General features: G+C 40.2%; 1 protein-coding gene across 4 annotated transcripts in view; it reads right to left on the bottom strand.

Annotated features, from left to right (window-relative positions):
• Positions 1 to 14,366, bottom strand: part of ptprub (protein tyrosine phosphatase receptor type Ub) — a 154,923-nt gene that overhangs the window by 102,134 nt on the left and 38,423 nt on the right. For all 4 annotated transcript variants that reach the window (XM_020092686.2, XM_069536903.1, XM_020092685.2 and 1 more), the window contains exon 2: positions 6,906 to 7,037. In XM_020092686.2, coding sequence (XP_019948245.1) covers positions 6,906 to 7,037 — 132 coding nt within the window. The remainder of the gene's footprint in view (positions 1 to 6,905; positions 7,038 to 14,366) is intronic.

Below are 14,366 nucleotides of genomic sequence, written 5' to 3'. Positions count from 1 at the left end.
AAATTATGTTTGCTTCTGTGAATATTTTAAAAGCTCCTGTGTAGCGACAGGCATTTTTGAGATACTTTAAAAGGCCACTGAGCTTTCAGACGTTTATATAACACATCAGTGATCAATAAATATCTTCTTTGCCTTGAGGCAACGAGTCGTAGGCAATTATCCCCGAGAGCCGGGGATGCCCAGTCCTCAGCCATTCAACATGCTGCAGGTTTTCAGTCCCACCAAATATTTCAGCTGCTGGTTTCACTAATTGGTTTCTCACTCATCGAGTGGAGGTGTGTTTATTAGCGAAATCAGATGGCGGAACATTCGGCTGAAACAAAAAACCCTTCAGGCTGTTCACCGGCGCACTGGCCAGACACAACGCTCTTCAAGGGAATAATTGTCCTCTGTAACTGGAGCTAAATGATAAATGTAGCTCTCCAGCTAAAAATACATTAAAAGGTTCCTCCTCTAGTCACGAACAAAATATGAATCACCATCCCTGGAAATAAACAACAGACCACTTTATCTCTTCTTTAATTTCATTCATCATCGCACATTTTTTAGCCTTGAAGCCAAAGTTTCCCATAGGCCATTAGATGACTCTTAATTAAGATTTACTCAACTATGACTTCAAGCTCCATATATTTGCGCGCCCTTACGGATCCTCAGTTATTCTGTTCCCCCCCAAAACATTAACAACACAACATCAGAGTGAAACTGTTCTTTTTCTGAATAAGTGACGACAGCTTGGAGTTTCTTAAAACCAGATACATCAGCTGTTATCCTATGAAACACATGTGATGCAGTTCTGATTGATAGATTGACTGTTTTAATATTGAGACAGCAGTTTGAGAGACGGCCATTCTGAAACTACAAAAACTCATATTTATCCAACAGTTACTTGAGAGCAAGTAACATTTCAAACCAGCAAACTGTTGATTTCATCTGTTAAAATGTGAAATTTACTCAACTGTAGCAGTAACTTGAAACACAGATACAAATGTAATATACTATGCATTCTGTGATCTACATGTCCTTGTCACATATTGTTTTGTAGAAAAAGAAACAACATATAAGCTTTGTCATTGTTTTTTAACAAAATATAAAGAAGCGTGTTCTTTTTCTGAAAACCTCCATTAACTAATAGCTATGTCTGCAGTTGTTGAGTAAATGACAGACAGCTTATCATTATAAGCTTAACAGCTTAAAGCCTCGGAATTGAGACCACCAGGATTCATAGCTCATCGTCAGTGTGTGAATTTAATGTTAATGCTAACTCACTCACAGAGCAGAACTGTCAACTGTGATTCACTTACAAGCTGTTTTTCATTAATGCCACTTTTCAATTTGATGATTTTAATTGTTTACTATTGCGTAATGTAAAGGATTCCTGTGATCACAGATATACCTCAACAAGTCCAGCCTGATTGGCAGCATAGGTTGTTCCCTCTGATAATTTCTTAAATTATCAAACTATCCCTTATGCCATGGCATAGTTATGGTGCTGGTTTGCTTGGGTTCTTCAAAGACCCCACCCTCTGTCTGTATTTTCTTTTGTTTTGTTCATGTTCAGTTTCAGGGCTACAACCTTTAAGTGCTGGGTGTGCAGTGGCCAGCCAATAACAGCGCGCAGGGTGAGACAACTCTATAAAAATGTAGCGACAAGGTTACATCGCTGTTTCTGTCTCTCTCTCCTCTTCTCCCTGTCTGTGCCATGGATGCATACAGAGCCACACACACACACACACACACACACACACACACACACACACACACACACACACACACACACACACACACACACACACACACACACACACACACACACACACACACACACAGCAGATGGGGAAAAAAGTGTGCACTATGGCTGCATTCACGTACAATCCTATGCTGCAGAACCCAGAGTTCTTGGAGGTGCATTGAGGTGTGGGCGTGTTGAGGATTTTATTGATCTATACAAGCTTTAGGTTGTGACTAAAGTCTGACAGGATGCAGAGGTTTCTCCTTGTAAAATGGATTATGTATGTGGTGATTTGGCTCTATACACATACAATTTAATTAATTGAATTAAAAAAATTATATATTTGGAAAATGTATTTTCTAACTATTCATGATGTCATATTATTAGGATTAATTATTTATCAATAAACTAATGTTGTTTATTACTTGTGAAGATATCTTGAAAAAAAAAATAGTTTTTAAGACCCTTATACATTCACATTGACCTTTGACCAACCTCCTTTCATTCATTCTCTGGTTTCGGCCACACAAAGACAAACGTCTCTCCACAGCCATTCTACTCACTGGATTTCGTTCTCCATCACTTCAGCAACAATCTAAACAATTCAATGAATTTGTGTTGTAGAATTATACCTCTCCCAAAGAAACTGCAGGATACCAACAGTATTTTCTCTACGTCAAGACAGCAAAGTTTTAAGCTATAAAGTATATAGTCTGTCCTAAAATGTCATACCAGCAGAAATAACGGACTTTTGAATCTTCAACAAATGAAAGCTGTGTGTGTATATGACTGTATATGTGGTAAATGCAAGGTGCCAGAATGTAAAGGTGGAGGAGGGCAGTGTAATAGAGTATTAAACCAGTGAGGACGGCTGGTCAGCTCTGATAACAACAGCTCTCCTACAGCAGATGTACGGTATCTGTCTTCTCGCTCTGCTTCATCCTTCCACAGACAAATATCAGGTCACTGTCAATGACACACACACACACACACACACACACACACACACACACACACACACACACACACACACACACACACACACACACACACACACACACACACACACACACACACACACACACACACACACACACACACACAGAGGCTGGGCAGGGGTGAAGGGGACAGATTGTAAAGGCCAGTAGATATGACATCGTCCTCCACAGCAGACTGATAGAGAATCTTGGAGTTACAGATGGAGGATACTGTGTTTTATTGCAAGAATTATCTCTGTAAGGTCATTAAAACCTGCTGCTGCAGTATATGCTGTCTGAACAGACTGTGACCTCACAACAATGCTTTAAGACATGCTTCATTCTAGTTTTAACCTTCCTGAGACCTGAGGTCCCATCCAACATCAGAGTCCATTCAGAATGTCTGAGGGTATTTATCTGAGGATCTATTGCACGAGCAGCCAATAAATCAACCCGTCGACTGACTACTGACTGTAGCTTGTTGCAGCGTGATGTACAAATACACACACGGAGCTGGAGTTGCGTTCACGGTTCATGTGCCACTGGACATTACAGCAGATATTAACAAACAGAGACAGGAAGAGAGAAGGTTTTTGCTAGATTAGCATGCAACACATGAAGAAGAAGAGCAGCGGCACATTTCAACACTTCAGTTCTGACAGAGAATTTGTGGATGACTCAGCTGGAAACTAAAGCCCCAATTTATGCACATTCAAGAGACACTGTTTGTACATCTGCTGAGGTGGAAAACGGAGCAAGGATTGTGTGCTCGGTGGCACCTCGACAAGAACAAACACCTTGCTGAACAGAGGGTTGAATATGGAACGTTTCAGTCTCAAACATCCAACATCCTCACATAGATTATCAGGTTGTGATATTCAGTGCGTTGCGGAAAGATATGAAGTTCAGTGTAGCCACTTCGGTCAATCTAACGTCAGTTTGGTGTTTCCCTATAGGTGCTTACCACAAACTTTAATTTGATTTAACTTCACAGTTTTACAGATAATGCAGAAACACAAACCAGACATGCCCAAGAAAGCTTGAATTTAATTCCAGTGGTTTCTCAGTACTCCTTTTTCTTCACTATTTGATGAAGAAATATGAGTTTTGAGTATCAAGGGAGTTCTTGCTGCTGTACACTGGCAGATAATTCATTTAGGTGTTCAGTGTGTTGTGTTCTGGAGTTAAAAGTACAATGAGTTATTTTGCAAGTTATCTGCAACTGATGCATGCTCGTGAGTGCATGCAAGCTGTGGCCGTTCTGTCACTGGTGTTATCTCTGCCTCGTCTTTGAGTCAATCTGAGATATCCTCTGTGCTTCTGTTGGGCTGATAAGAATCTGAAATTTATTGAAGAGCTGAAAAAGTTCTGCCTTTAATCTTCGCCATGGTTTTCAAGATATAGGACTGAAGAAATACTTTGTGAGTAAGGTGCAATGCATTATGGGAAGTGTAGTCTATGTGTGGTTTTGTTTGATAGTGATTTCAGCCTGCAAAAAGGTTTTGGCAGTAGCATTTCAGACAATGGGTGGCAATGTTAGCGAGGGGAGCAATATTGAAGTATAGGACAGTAGTGTGTCATTGATGAAAACATTAACGGAAATTACAATGAAGAAGATACAGACCCAAACTATGTGCCTAATCAGTCACTAAGAGATATGTTTAAGGGTTGAGGAAGAAGGTTTACTGTTTTTCGTCTTTTTTTTTTTTTTAAATGTTAAATTAATTAAATTATTTACAAATGTTTTAATCTCATGTCTCAATCGGCTTCAGAAGATGATAAATTCGATTTTTTTGTAAACGCTGGAAACTCGGCTCTTCAGCAAACCCTCAGATTGTTTTCAAACAATGCTTAGGTTTTAGAGTGTGTATTTATTCAGCGTCTTAGGTCTTAATGGATTAATGTAAGCTGCACTGAGTTTGTGTTACCCTGTCCCATTTATTTTCATGCTATATTTTCACTACATGAAAGCATCAAGTCAAGTAGGCTAGCCCAGCCAACGTGACCAAACCTGATCCCAGCCTGTAGAAAATTTCAAAATGTTGATCCAAACCCAGCAACCCTCTCGGGTCCCGGCATATCCCGGTCAGGTATCCACACTGTATTTCCAACAACTGTAAATGTGAACAGAGACATCAATACACATCACTTTTAACTGTTCTTTAAAAAACATGAATTATGCAGCAGACTCAGAACGTTTGAAGCTAACGAATCCGTCTCTAAGAAAAACAAGGTATACTTGACATGCCGATACATTCTTCTTTACAAGGTCATCCTCCTGCGAGCCTAACTCTTTCATTAAAACAGCGAAAGAGCTGAAGATGATCAATAGCGACCAGACGTCTCCAATCTTATTCAAAATGAATATAACATCTCACCACATTCTATCTCCATTTTTCCGAGACAATTTTCTATTTCATGGCAACGGTAGTATCTGATTTCTCCTGGGAGCCACAAGCTGCTGCTATCTCAGCTGTGTTTACTAATCTTCCCTCGACGCCAATTTCTCAGCCCTACAAAGTTAATACTGGTCCAATGTAAATAGCCTTATCTCATAAACTCTTGTTATCCCCTCCACCTTGGCTACCCAATGTGATACATGGTTAGAAGTTGACAGAGGGGGATTAAGTCAGAGAGAAGTGGAAGAAAAAGAGAAAAACATTTCCTGTGCCAATTTCCGCAGCAGGGCTATCCACCTTGAATAAGACAGCAAAAATGTCGAGACGTACTTGACGACTGAACACTCCTGTCATTGTAAAACGATGCCAGCCACACGGGGGACATGAGTAATACACTGCTTCCCATGTGGAGCTGGAGGATGAGCGGATACTAAATTAAAGTGAATTCATCTCCAGGTTTTCAGAGCTGATCGATCGGGAGTTGATGCCTCGGGTCTCTAATGCCGTCTCCTCATGTGCAGATTACAGTACCTGCCTCACTCCACCTGTGCTATACTGTTCCGCTGAAAGCTGCACATTGCTGTAAATGCCAGGGCAGCAACTTTTAATTAAACCCGAAGGGAAAAGTATTAATTATCCCATCGTCTGCCATGAACTGGCTGGTGGCTGCAGGCAGATTCTCGGTTGAATGCTGATGATGTGGAGGTGAAGGAGGTTCGGTTTAAGAGTTTAGGATTGAATTTGGGATTTGTTAAATTTGGAGAGAATTTCTATTTCGAGAGACGCCTACGGACAAGAAGCATTTTGGTAGTATAAATGGAAATCAGAGGTACACAGCTTTTAAAAATACAGCATTTATCCCTGAAGGAACTTTTGGATCGTTTTGAAAGACTGCTCGAAATCCTGCTGTATCCTAACCGCCTTTTTTCCATTTGTTCATCTTCACTCGTCTTTCTTTTTTGTCTGCCACTGAGCTGCCTCCTCTGCCATCAACTGATGTCACTTTTTCCTTTCAGGCTGCAAATTGCTGTGGCTATTGAATGTGTGAGTCCTTACCCTACCTCTCGTGCACATGAACAGCTAAATGCATGTCTTTGTCATGGCTCAGTTAAATTCTCATTACCATATCATAGATTGATTGATTGGTTCATGTGAGGCTGGCACCTTAATCATGCAGCGAGTTTCCGCTGTAGAAGTCGTTGAGCAGAGAGCCCACTGCTGCCGCGGATATTTCTGCTGAGAAGCTGAAACAGCACTCCTCTCTTTGTCAGATCCCTGTAGGTATTTGTTAATGCAGAGACGGAGGAGCGCCTCATAAACTATGCATGCCATCTCCCTCTGGCAACCACCAGTAGAGAGGATGATGGCAGGAAAATGCTGGTTTCCATTAGTCCTGTGAAGCTGGTTAACATAAAATTATCCTTGGGGTTGGCGGGAAGTAGACAAAACTGGGGTGAGTGCTTCATTAAAGCTGATGCATAATGGCCACTGGACATCTGCAAAGGCTGAATTACGCAGTCACACATTCCTGACGTCAGCCACAGAGAAACAAACAAAAGCTAGTTTAAATCCCCAGATGTGAGGATCATTTAAAAAGAAACAGCTGCTGATATATTTAAAAGGAATTGCCTGTGGTCACATAAATTCTTACTTTTCAGTGTGAGATTTGTATAAAACCAAACTTTGGGGTCTACTCTGTCTTCTCAAAAATCTGCGTGCGTACAGATATATGACAACACAAAAAGGCAGTGGTCTGAATACGCAATACAAGTACAGGCTAAAGGAGGGAGGACCACTCACCCTTCAGGAGGTCAGAGCTGGCGTACGGTGAATTGTATGTGCGAAACAACAGCCAGTCAAAGTCGTCATCCTCCCCCTGGGTGAAGTCACACAGAGTGGGGTCTGAATCCTCTTCGAACGTGCAGCCAGCAGCTGGGGGAAAAAAGGAATAATTTAAACAACAGTGATAACAGACAACTTTATTGGCATTTAAGACAGATTAAGAATCACAAACAATTTTTTTGGTTATTCAAGATTTTTTACTTAAATATACCAAAGCTTCAGTGATTTTTGTGTGTTGCTTCCATGTCGTGTTATTTTTCAGTTTTCCGCTGAATCAAATATATCCACTATGTCTTCTTCTTACATTTAACGTTCACTTGAACCACAAATGCAGCTGCACACTTCTCTACCCTTTAAAGTTAAAGCAGTGACCTGTGTTTGCTACTGAGGTGAGTATGTTGTTGCACCAAATTTTTACAAGTTGACCAAAGAAGATTATCTGGACCAACCATTATACTGAACCTCCAGTAATGGCTAGAATATTGGAAACACAACAATATTAACATGTAGAATGACAAAGTGCTCAGGTCAGTGCCTGTGACCATGAACCTGGTGTGAATGTTCACATGAAGGTTAAACAGCAGCTCAGTACTGTCTTTAGAGTTTGTGCACCTGAAATTGCACAAAAGAAAATGTGTCGACGTGTGCAAAAATTCTCTCAAACCTGCAGCATGTCAAGCAATGAGCCGTAATTATTTCCGAATCGCACAAAAGAATACAAACCCTAGCGAATATATTAATTGCCCCTGTATCTGAGGAGCATTACCCCTCCCATAAAACAGTCACAAACAAGACTACATATCCCAGAGCCCATTCACAAAGGCATTCACAAATAGTAATAACATTTGGAGAGAGCAGGGACCCTGGGGAATCTAGTGATTATCATAATACCTCACAACCTGCTATTCCATGCGCCAAAAAACTAATTTTTTCAAATTATATTTAATAGCTATGGCTTTAATGGCCCTTGGGTCCTGAATAATGTGCTTCAGTCGCTGCTCTCTGCATCTGTTGCCATATTTCACATTAGGCCATCGGTGTGAGAATTACAGTCTAGCGGTGGGCAGTTGGAACAGCCCAGCCATAAGACCGGAGCCTGTGTCAGTAATAATTGAAGCAAGGCAGCACGAGACATGACATGCTAATGATAGGAATAACCACGAGCAGGTCCTGAAGGTGACCCCTGTGCTCCACAGCTTTATTGCTGCTCATTCTTTTCTCTAATCTCCCATTAAACAAATGGTCTCAACGTGACAAGCTGCAGACAAAAAAACACAGCGGGCCTCAATGTAGTCAGTATTCATAAATCTCACATTTATAAGGTGGCTACAGATTACGGTATTTTACAGGTTAGTGTGATTCTAGCACTGGTTTGTTATGATGCAGGTCAAATAAAATGGAGGACAAAAGAAATGCTCTTTCATATTTCATTTTGATCAATGCAAAAATGAGGCCTAGGTTTTTTACTATAACAAAAACAATAAAATGAAAAAAAATATAACTTAGTTTTTATGACATGTTCAGACATCTAAAATTTGTGTGAATAAAATACAATGAAACACAAAATTCTGATTTATATCGGTAAATATTAGATTAAAAACAACAAAATGGGGCAATCTTGTCAGTTCAAGTTTAAGGTGCTAAAACATGAACCCCAAAATTCCCAGTTTGCGTCACACCTGTTTCGTAACTTTCTCATTTTCACCCTTATTCTAATAAAGACTACAGTCTGTATCTTAGTTTGGTGTATTAGCATGCTAACTTCTGCCAACTAGCACCATACACTAAGTAAAAGTGAGGAAATGGCATCACCTTTAAATGTTAAATAGGCAGTGTTTTTTCTTATTGACCAATCAAAGGGCTTTAAAATACAAGTCCCATTCATCCATTCATGCATACATTCATACAGCACTTCTATATGCAGCACATTTTCTATCAACACTTTTGTACTATTGGCAGTTTGAGGTTCAGTATCTTGCTCAAGGACACTTCTTCGAGCCGGGGATCAAACCAACAAACTACTGGTTAATAGAAGACCCTCTCAACCCTCTTTGCTGCTTTACTGACCTGTAATCGCTTCAAAGTGTTGGACAAATAAAACATTTGGATGAGAAGTTTTCATAATTCATCCTGAGGAGAAAAATGACAAGCTGTCGAATAGTTTGAGAAATTTCACTAAATACAAAAAAAAATCAACCTGCTGGTTCACAAGAGTCTTCAGCATTGATATTTAGGCGATTGTCTTGGTTTATTTGATATGATGTCTGACCTCCTTCTATTATTTATTCTGCTGGTTGCTACAGGCACATTTAAATTAGCACTCACAAGCAGTATCAAGGTTCAACACAGACCCACTGTTTCATATCAATGTCAGTCCTCCTCCTGCTCCTTGGATTAAAAGATTATCATTGGTCCAGTGTGTTGATCGGACTTTCAGATTCTGATTCACAAACACTCTCAGAGTGTCCTTGCCTACAGCCAATCTATTGCATCTCTTTTACACCTCCAGTGATTATATGATAAGGCCGGAGTGCATCTAACATCATGTAAGCTCAGCCCATTGGGTGCCAAGCAGCGGGGGGGAGGGGAGAGGGGGCTTCTCCGTGTAGATTTGATTTATTGCCCCGTGCTGGGCTGTAACACCACAGATCTGCTGCGGAGGCCAGGGGTTAATTGTCCAACACTGGTGTCTATTTCTAATAGAACAGCCAGAGATATGGGACCTGACACATCCGAATGCTGGCACTATATTATTCCCCGCTGCTTTGCTAAATGAAGCCTGCAGACTCCTCCCTATACAAAAGTCCCATCATGCAGAAGAGGGAATCTTGGATCGGAGGCCAGCAGTGAATGTCATTTCCTCACTGGGACAGATCCAGCTCATCTGTCATGACCCCCCCCTTGTTCAGGGGGACCGATGAGTGTGAGGTGTGTCAGTGGCCATTTTTTACCTGAATAATTACAACATAATTAAGTGTAGTGTCCAGTGCAAAGTCAAGACACTGCCAAGATCCTGTGGCTTGGGTTAAGACGTGTCTCAGTTTGTTCTCTTTTTCATGCTCTTGATACCTGATATAAATAAACCTCTATTTTTAATATATAGCTTTCTTCATTTCAGAACATTTTTCATTTGTACTGTTAATATAGTTCCTTAATATCACTACTTCATCATTAGAGACATTATTTCTAGGGATGATACACAAAAATGCAATCAAAGAGTCTTATCCCAGTACTAGTCAGGCTTTCAAGCATTTGTATAAAGGTAGATCTACAGACATGCTGCGTCATGTCTAGGGAGCCAAAGGGATAGACTAGATTAATCTTTATTTTACAAACAAGCCAGGAAGCATTCGTTTCAAGGACAAAAAAATGCTGAAGCAGCTCAGCACAGGCAAATCCACCTGCTGTGGTGTCCTGCATAAGAGTGGAAAACATAAGAGTGAACAAAACAGGCAAGAAGTGATTTAGGGACTCGAGAGAAAGGGATTTTTGTCACTTTGTCCAACACTAATCTCAGTGTTGACTGTGAATTTATACTTAATCTTGAGAACACCAACACAGATCACCTTGTAAATAAAATAATACGTAACCTTTCTGACTTTTATCAAACTTAAGTAACTCCAGATTTGCACTGTGGAGCTGACGAGCCACGCTCCGTCAGAATATGGATGCAGTGGCTCCTCTTTGATTTCATATTGACATGAAAAAGTTGCCAACTTGTTTTGCATGCACTCCAAATTAAAAAACATTTTGAGTTTTTTGGTGCAGTATATCAAAACTGTGAGACCCTCTCTGCTCATATCGGTTGTTTGCGTCACATGTAGCCCTTCAGATTTGGTTTTCCCTCCTCTGTTTACTTGTATAATCCTCTGCCTTGCCATCTAATTAAGTCAGCTATGCACAGTGAATATTACCAGAGTTTCTGTTTATCCTGTTATTTGCATATGTTTTAAGCTTGTTTGAGGTGCAACTATTTTGACAACTTTCCACTTGAATAAATCAAACACAGCAAAACAGGAAAAAGATGGAAACGAAGTGGTTGGCCCTGCCCCATAGTGTCACCAACTGTTACGGTGTTTTGGATTTTTATCTCAGCCAGGGAGATTATGTTTTCACCTGAATCTGTTTTTTTTGTTTGCTGGTTGTTGGGTTGAATTGTGAGCAGGATTACGCAAAAAATACTAAACCACCAAACTGGTTAGAGGGATGGGGCCCGGTGCAGATATGGATTCAATAATTTTTTTCACTTTTCTTACAGTTTTATTACAAATGAATAATTGAATCAATCAGATCAGTTACTTTTTCTCTTATATTTCTACTATGTGAAATAGACAATAATGTGAAGAATTGTTCGGCCTTGGCAGAGATATGTGCTCTACTGAGCGCCATTCTAGTTTAAATTAGAGTATCAACTTGCAAACTTAAAACATACACGTCTTTTCAAATAGTTCAAAGCCAAATAATGATCTGGTATCTGGTATAATACAGAAAGCCATTGTTTGATCTGAAACCCTGCAGTTAATCTTCTTACTGGCTGCTTAAAAGGCAGCTGTGTCCATATAAAAGCAGTCCATTCACCATTTACCATTTCCTAAAAGATTCACTGCAGCGAGTGAACAGAATAAAACAACAGAGTCCCACACCACAGAGAGGTACTTGTACAGACTGCAAACTACTTATATTATCTGAGAACCAAATTGCCATATCAGAGACTCACAGAGGTGGTTCAAAGTTTTCAGTGAGAATGCTGGTGCATATTAGCTCAAGTAAGATACTTTGAACATTGACAACAGCTCATTGGGCCAATGAAAACACAAAGATTTTTGGTGATAGATGCAGAAATGATGCACCATTATATCACTCAAAATGTATATCCAGCATAAATAAGTGGAAAAGTAAAAGTAGTAAACATGAAATAATTTGGGTTGTCCATGAATATTGTGAATTCAATAATGTATATGACTGTCCTGTTTGTCTACCTCGGAAGTTCTCACGTTGGCCTTTCCCAGACAACATCAGTTCATATTACTGAAAATAAAATGGAGGTCAAGGTCACCAATTGGTAGTGATAGTAGAGCATTAACATCCCAATTTGCCCACAAATAGAGTAAGTTGCACTTCAGATAATCTTGGAAATGTTGGTCAATAGACAGCAAACAACCGTGAGGTAGAGTTGTATGGAAAGCTTGATGTTAGGTACTCAAACCAAACAAAGTCTTGATTCGTATTTTTTAGCATATAATGTTTATATTTAACAAATATGTTAATGTTGAAATACCTGAAGTAGTTAAGTTTTTCCTCATCTTCTCTTTTGATCATAATGTGCAAGAAAATAATCGATATTCAAATTATTCTTGGGAGGATTTGATCAATTTTGTCATTTGTCTAAAAATGTGTAATAATGAGCACATCAGTTCTTGAGTAATGGCCAACAATGTGTTTTGTTACATCAGGGTGACCTTGACCTTTTGCCTTTAATCAACAAAATCAAATCAGTTAATCATTGAGTTCAGGTGAATGTTTCTGCCAAATTTGAAATAATTTCACTAGAGGTTCCTGAGATATTGTGCTCCTGAGTATGGAACAGAAGAACGGACAGACAGATGGACGGACAAAAAGATATAATAATCCCTCTGGTCTCAGCTGTTGGTGTTTTCGGGGGAATAAAAATGTCAGACATATCTCATCTTTACTCTCAATGAGAAAGTGAATAAGGGTTTCTGAAAATATATAATTATTGTTTTTACACAATACAAATTGTTGAAATTGCGAAAGGATTTTTGGGTAAGAGCCTGTGTTTGGCATCGTATAAGAGAAGTTCGCATCCAGTCTCAGAAGAAAATAAAAATCAGATAAGAGTGCAGAAGCAGGAGTGATGAGCACACACAGCTGGGTACTTGTGTGGCCCTGGAAATGAAATCCGGTGTCATTGTCTGACACCGATCAAAACCGACCGAAAACGCAGCCAATTTACAGACACGGACCAAAACGCATTTAAAGCCCAGCCTCTCATTTATAACAAAAACAGTAAAAAGTGATATGTGGGCTCTGAGACACCATTCCCAACCTTTGCTTTAATGTCAACCTCGAGCCTCTGCCCTTAATTATCTGCCAGTCTGCGATGGATAATGAACTCCAGAACTTGTGAAGTCACCTAGGAAATGCAGACATGATGAGGCATGGATGCTTGTCAGATCGTTGTCAACAAATGGGAAGCAAACCATGCTAGGAAGAAAGCCCATAACTGAGAGTAAAAAGAGTGTGAGGTGACTGAGTGGCTGGCTGGTGGGGATCCAGGTGGGAATAGGTGAGTAATACTGGAGGCAGTTAGGAAGAGGTGAGTGCTCCATTTGCATTTCAGCGAGTGTGGCCCGATGCATCAGCGGGAGACAGGTATATTTATTCTCTACAGAGGCTCTCCTCCCCAGCACTCCCCTGGCTGCCTCTGAAAGCCATCCATCCCCACACTTGAATACGCAATGAAATCATCTCTCTGCCTCCCCAGGCATTAATAACTCAACCCTGGTGGCTGGATGGGGCCGGTCACACACACAGGGCCAGCAAACAGATTGAGATAAGAATGGATTGAAGATGGTGAACAGGTACGGCACAAGTGCGGAGCTTCAGGGTAGACCATCCTCTAATATCTTATATAACCTGCACAAAGAGCACACTTTGGCAACTAAAATTAATCAGCCAAATAGATACTGTATATTGCTATCAGATCAAATTATATATTAAGATAGACAACCTATAAGCCAAATCATCTTGATCGCCCCCTGGTGGTTGGCTGCAGTATAGGTCACAAACCGCATCATTGTTGCTGGATGGGATATGAGCCAAACCAAGTAACAAAGTTCTTCTCACACTTTATGTTCATGTTTCTAATCATATTGTTTTTCATTTATTATTGAATGCTGTAAAAACAGGGTGAAACACCATGGTTGACAGCTGAGACCGACTGAGAAGATGGCACTTCAACATCACGAACACTACTGCAAATGACGTCAGGGCGACACTCACACACTGGATGACAAGAGGAACTGGAGGCACATCGTCCATCTTTATTTACACTCTATGATCGGTGCATGTAACAAAAAATTGTAGTAGAGAAATGCCAAAGTAGAAGTTTCCATAATTTCTCTGCGGAAGTATAATTGACTGCTGGCTCACACTGACCTGCAGGAATGCATGCACACACAGTTAAATTGGGACTTATTCGTAAAATTATAACTGAGCACACAGTGAAATGTTAGACTGACTCCATGAATAGTTTCATCATGCAGAGAAGATTACACAGCAGTCAGCCAAACCTATAGCTCAGTATTTGATGATTTGATGGATAAGGTAGGTTGTGATTAGCGTGACATTCATTCTGAGGGAAGGTTTCGGTTCACAGAGGTCAGGCTCATCTGACAG

The sequence above is a fragment of the Paralichthys olivaceus genome, chromosome 13 (assembly GCF_024713975.1).
Source record: "Paralichthys olivaceus isolate ysfri-2021 chromosome 13, ASM2471397v2, whole genome shotgun sequence".
Classification (NCBI taxonomy): domain Eukaryota; kingdom Metazoa; phylum Chordata; class Actinopteri; order Pleuronectiformes; family Paralichthyidae; genus Paralichthys; species Paralichthys olivaceus.
This window is presented reverse-complemented; position numbering and strand designations above follow the sequence as displayed.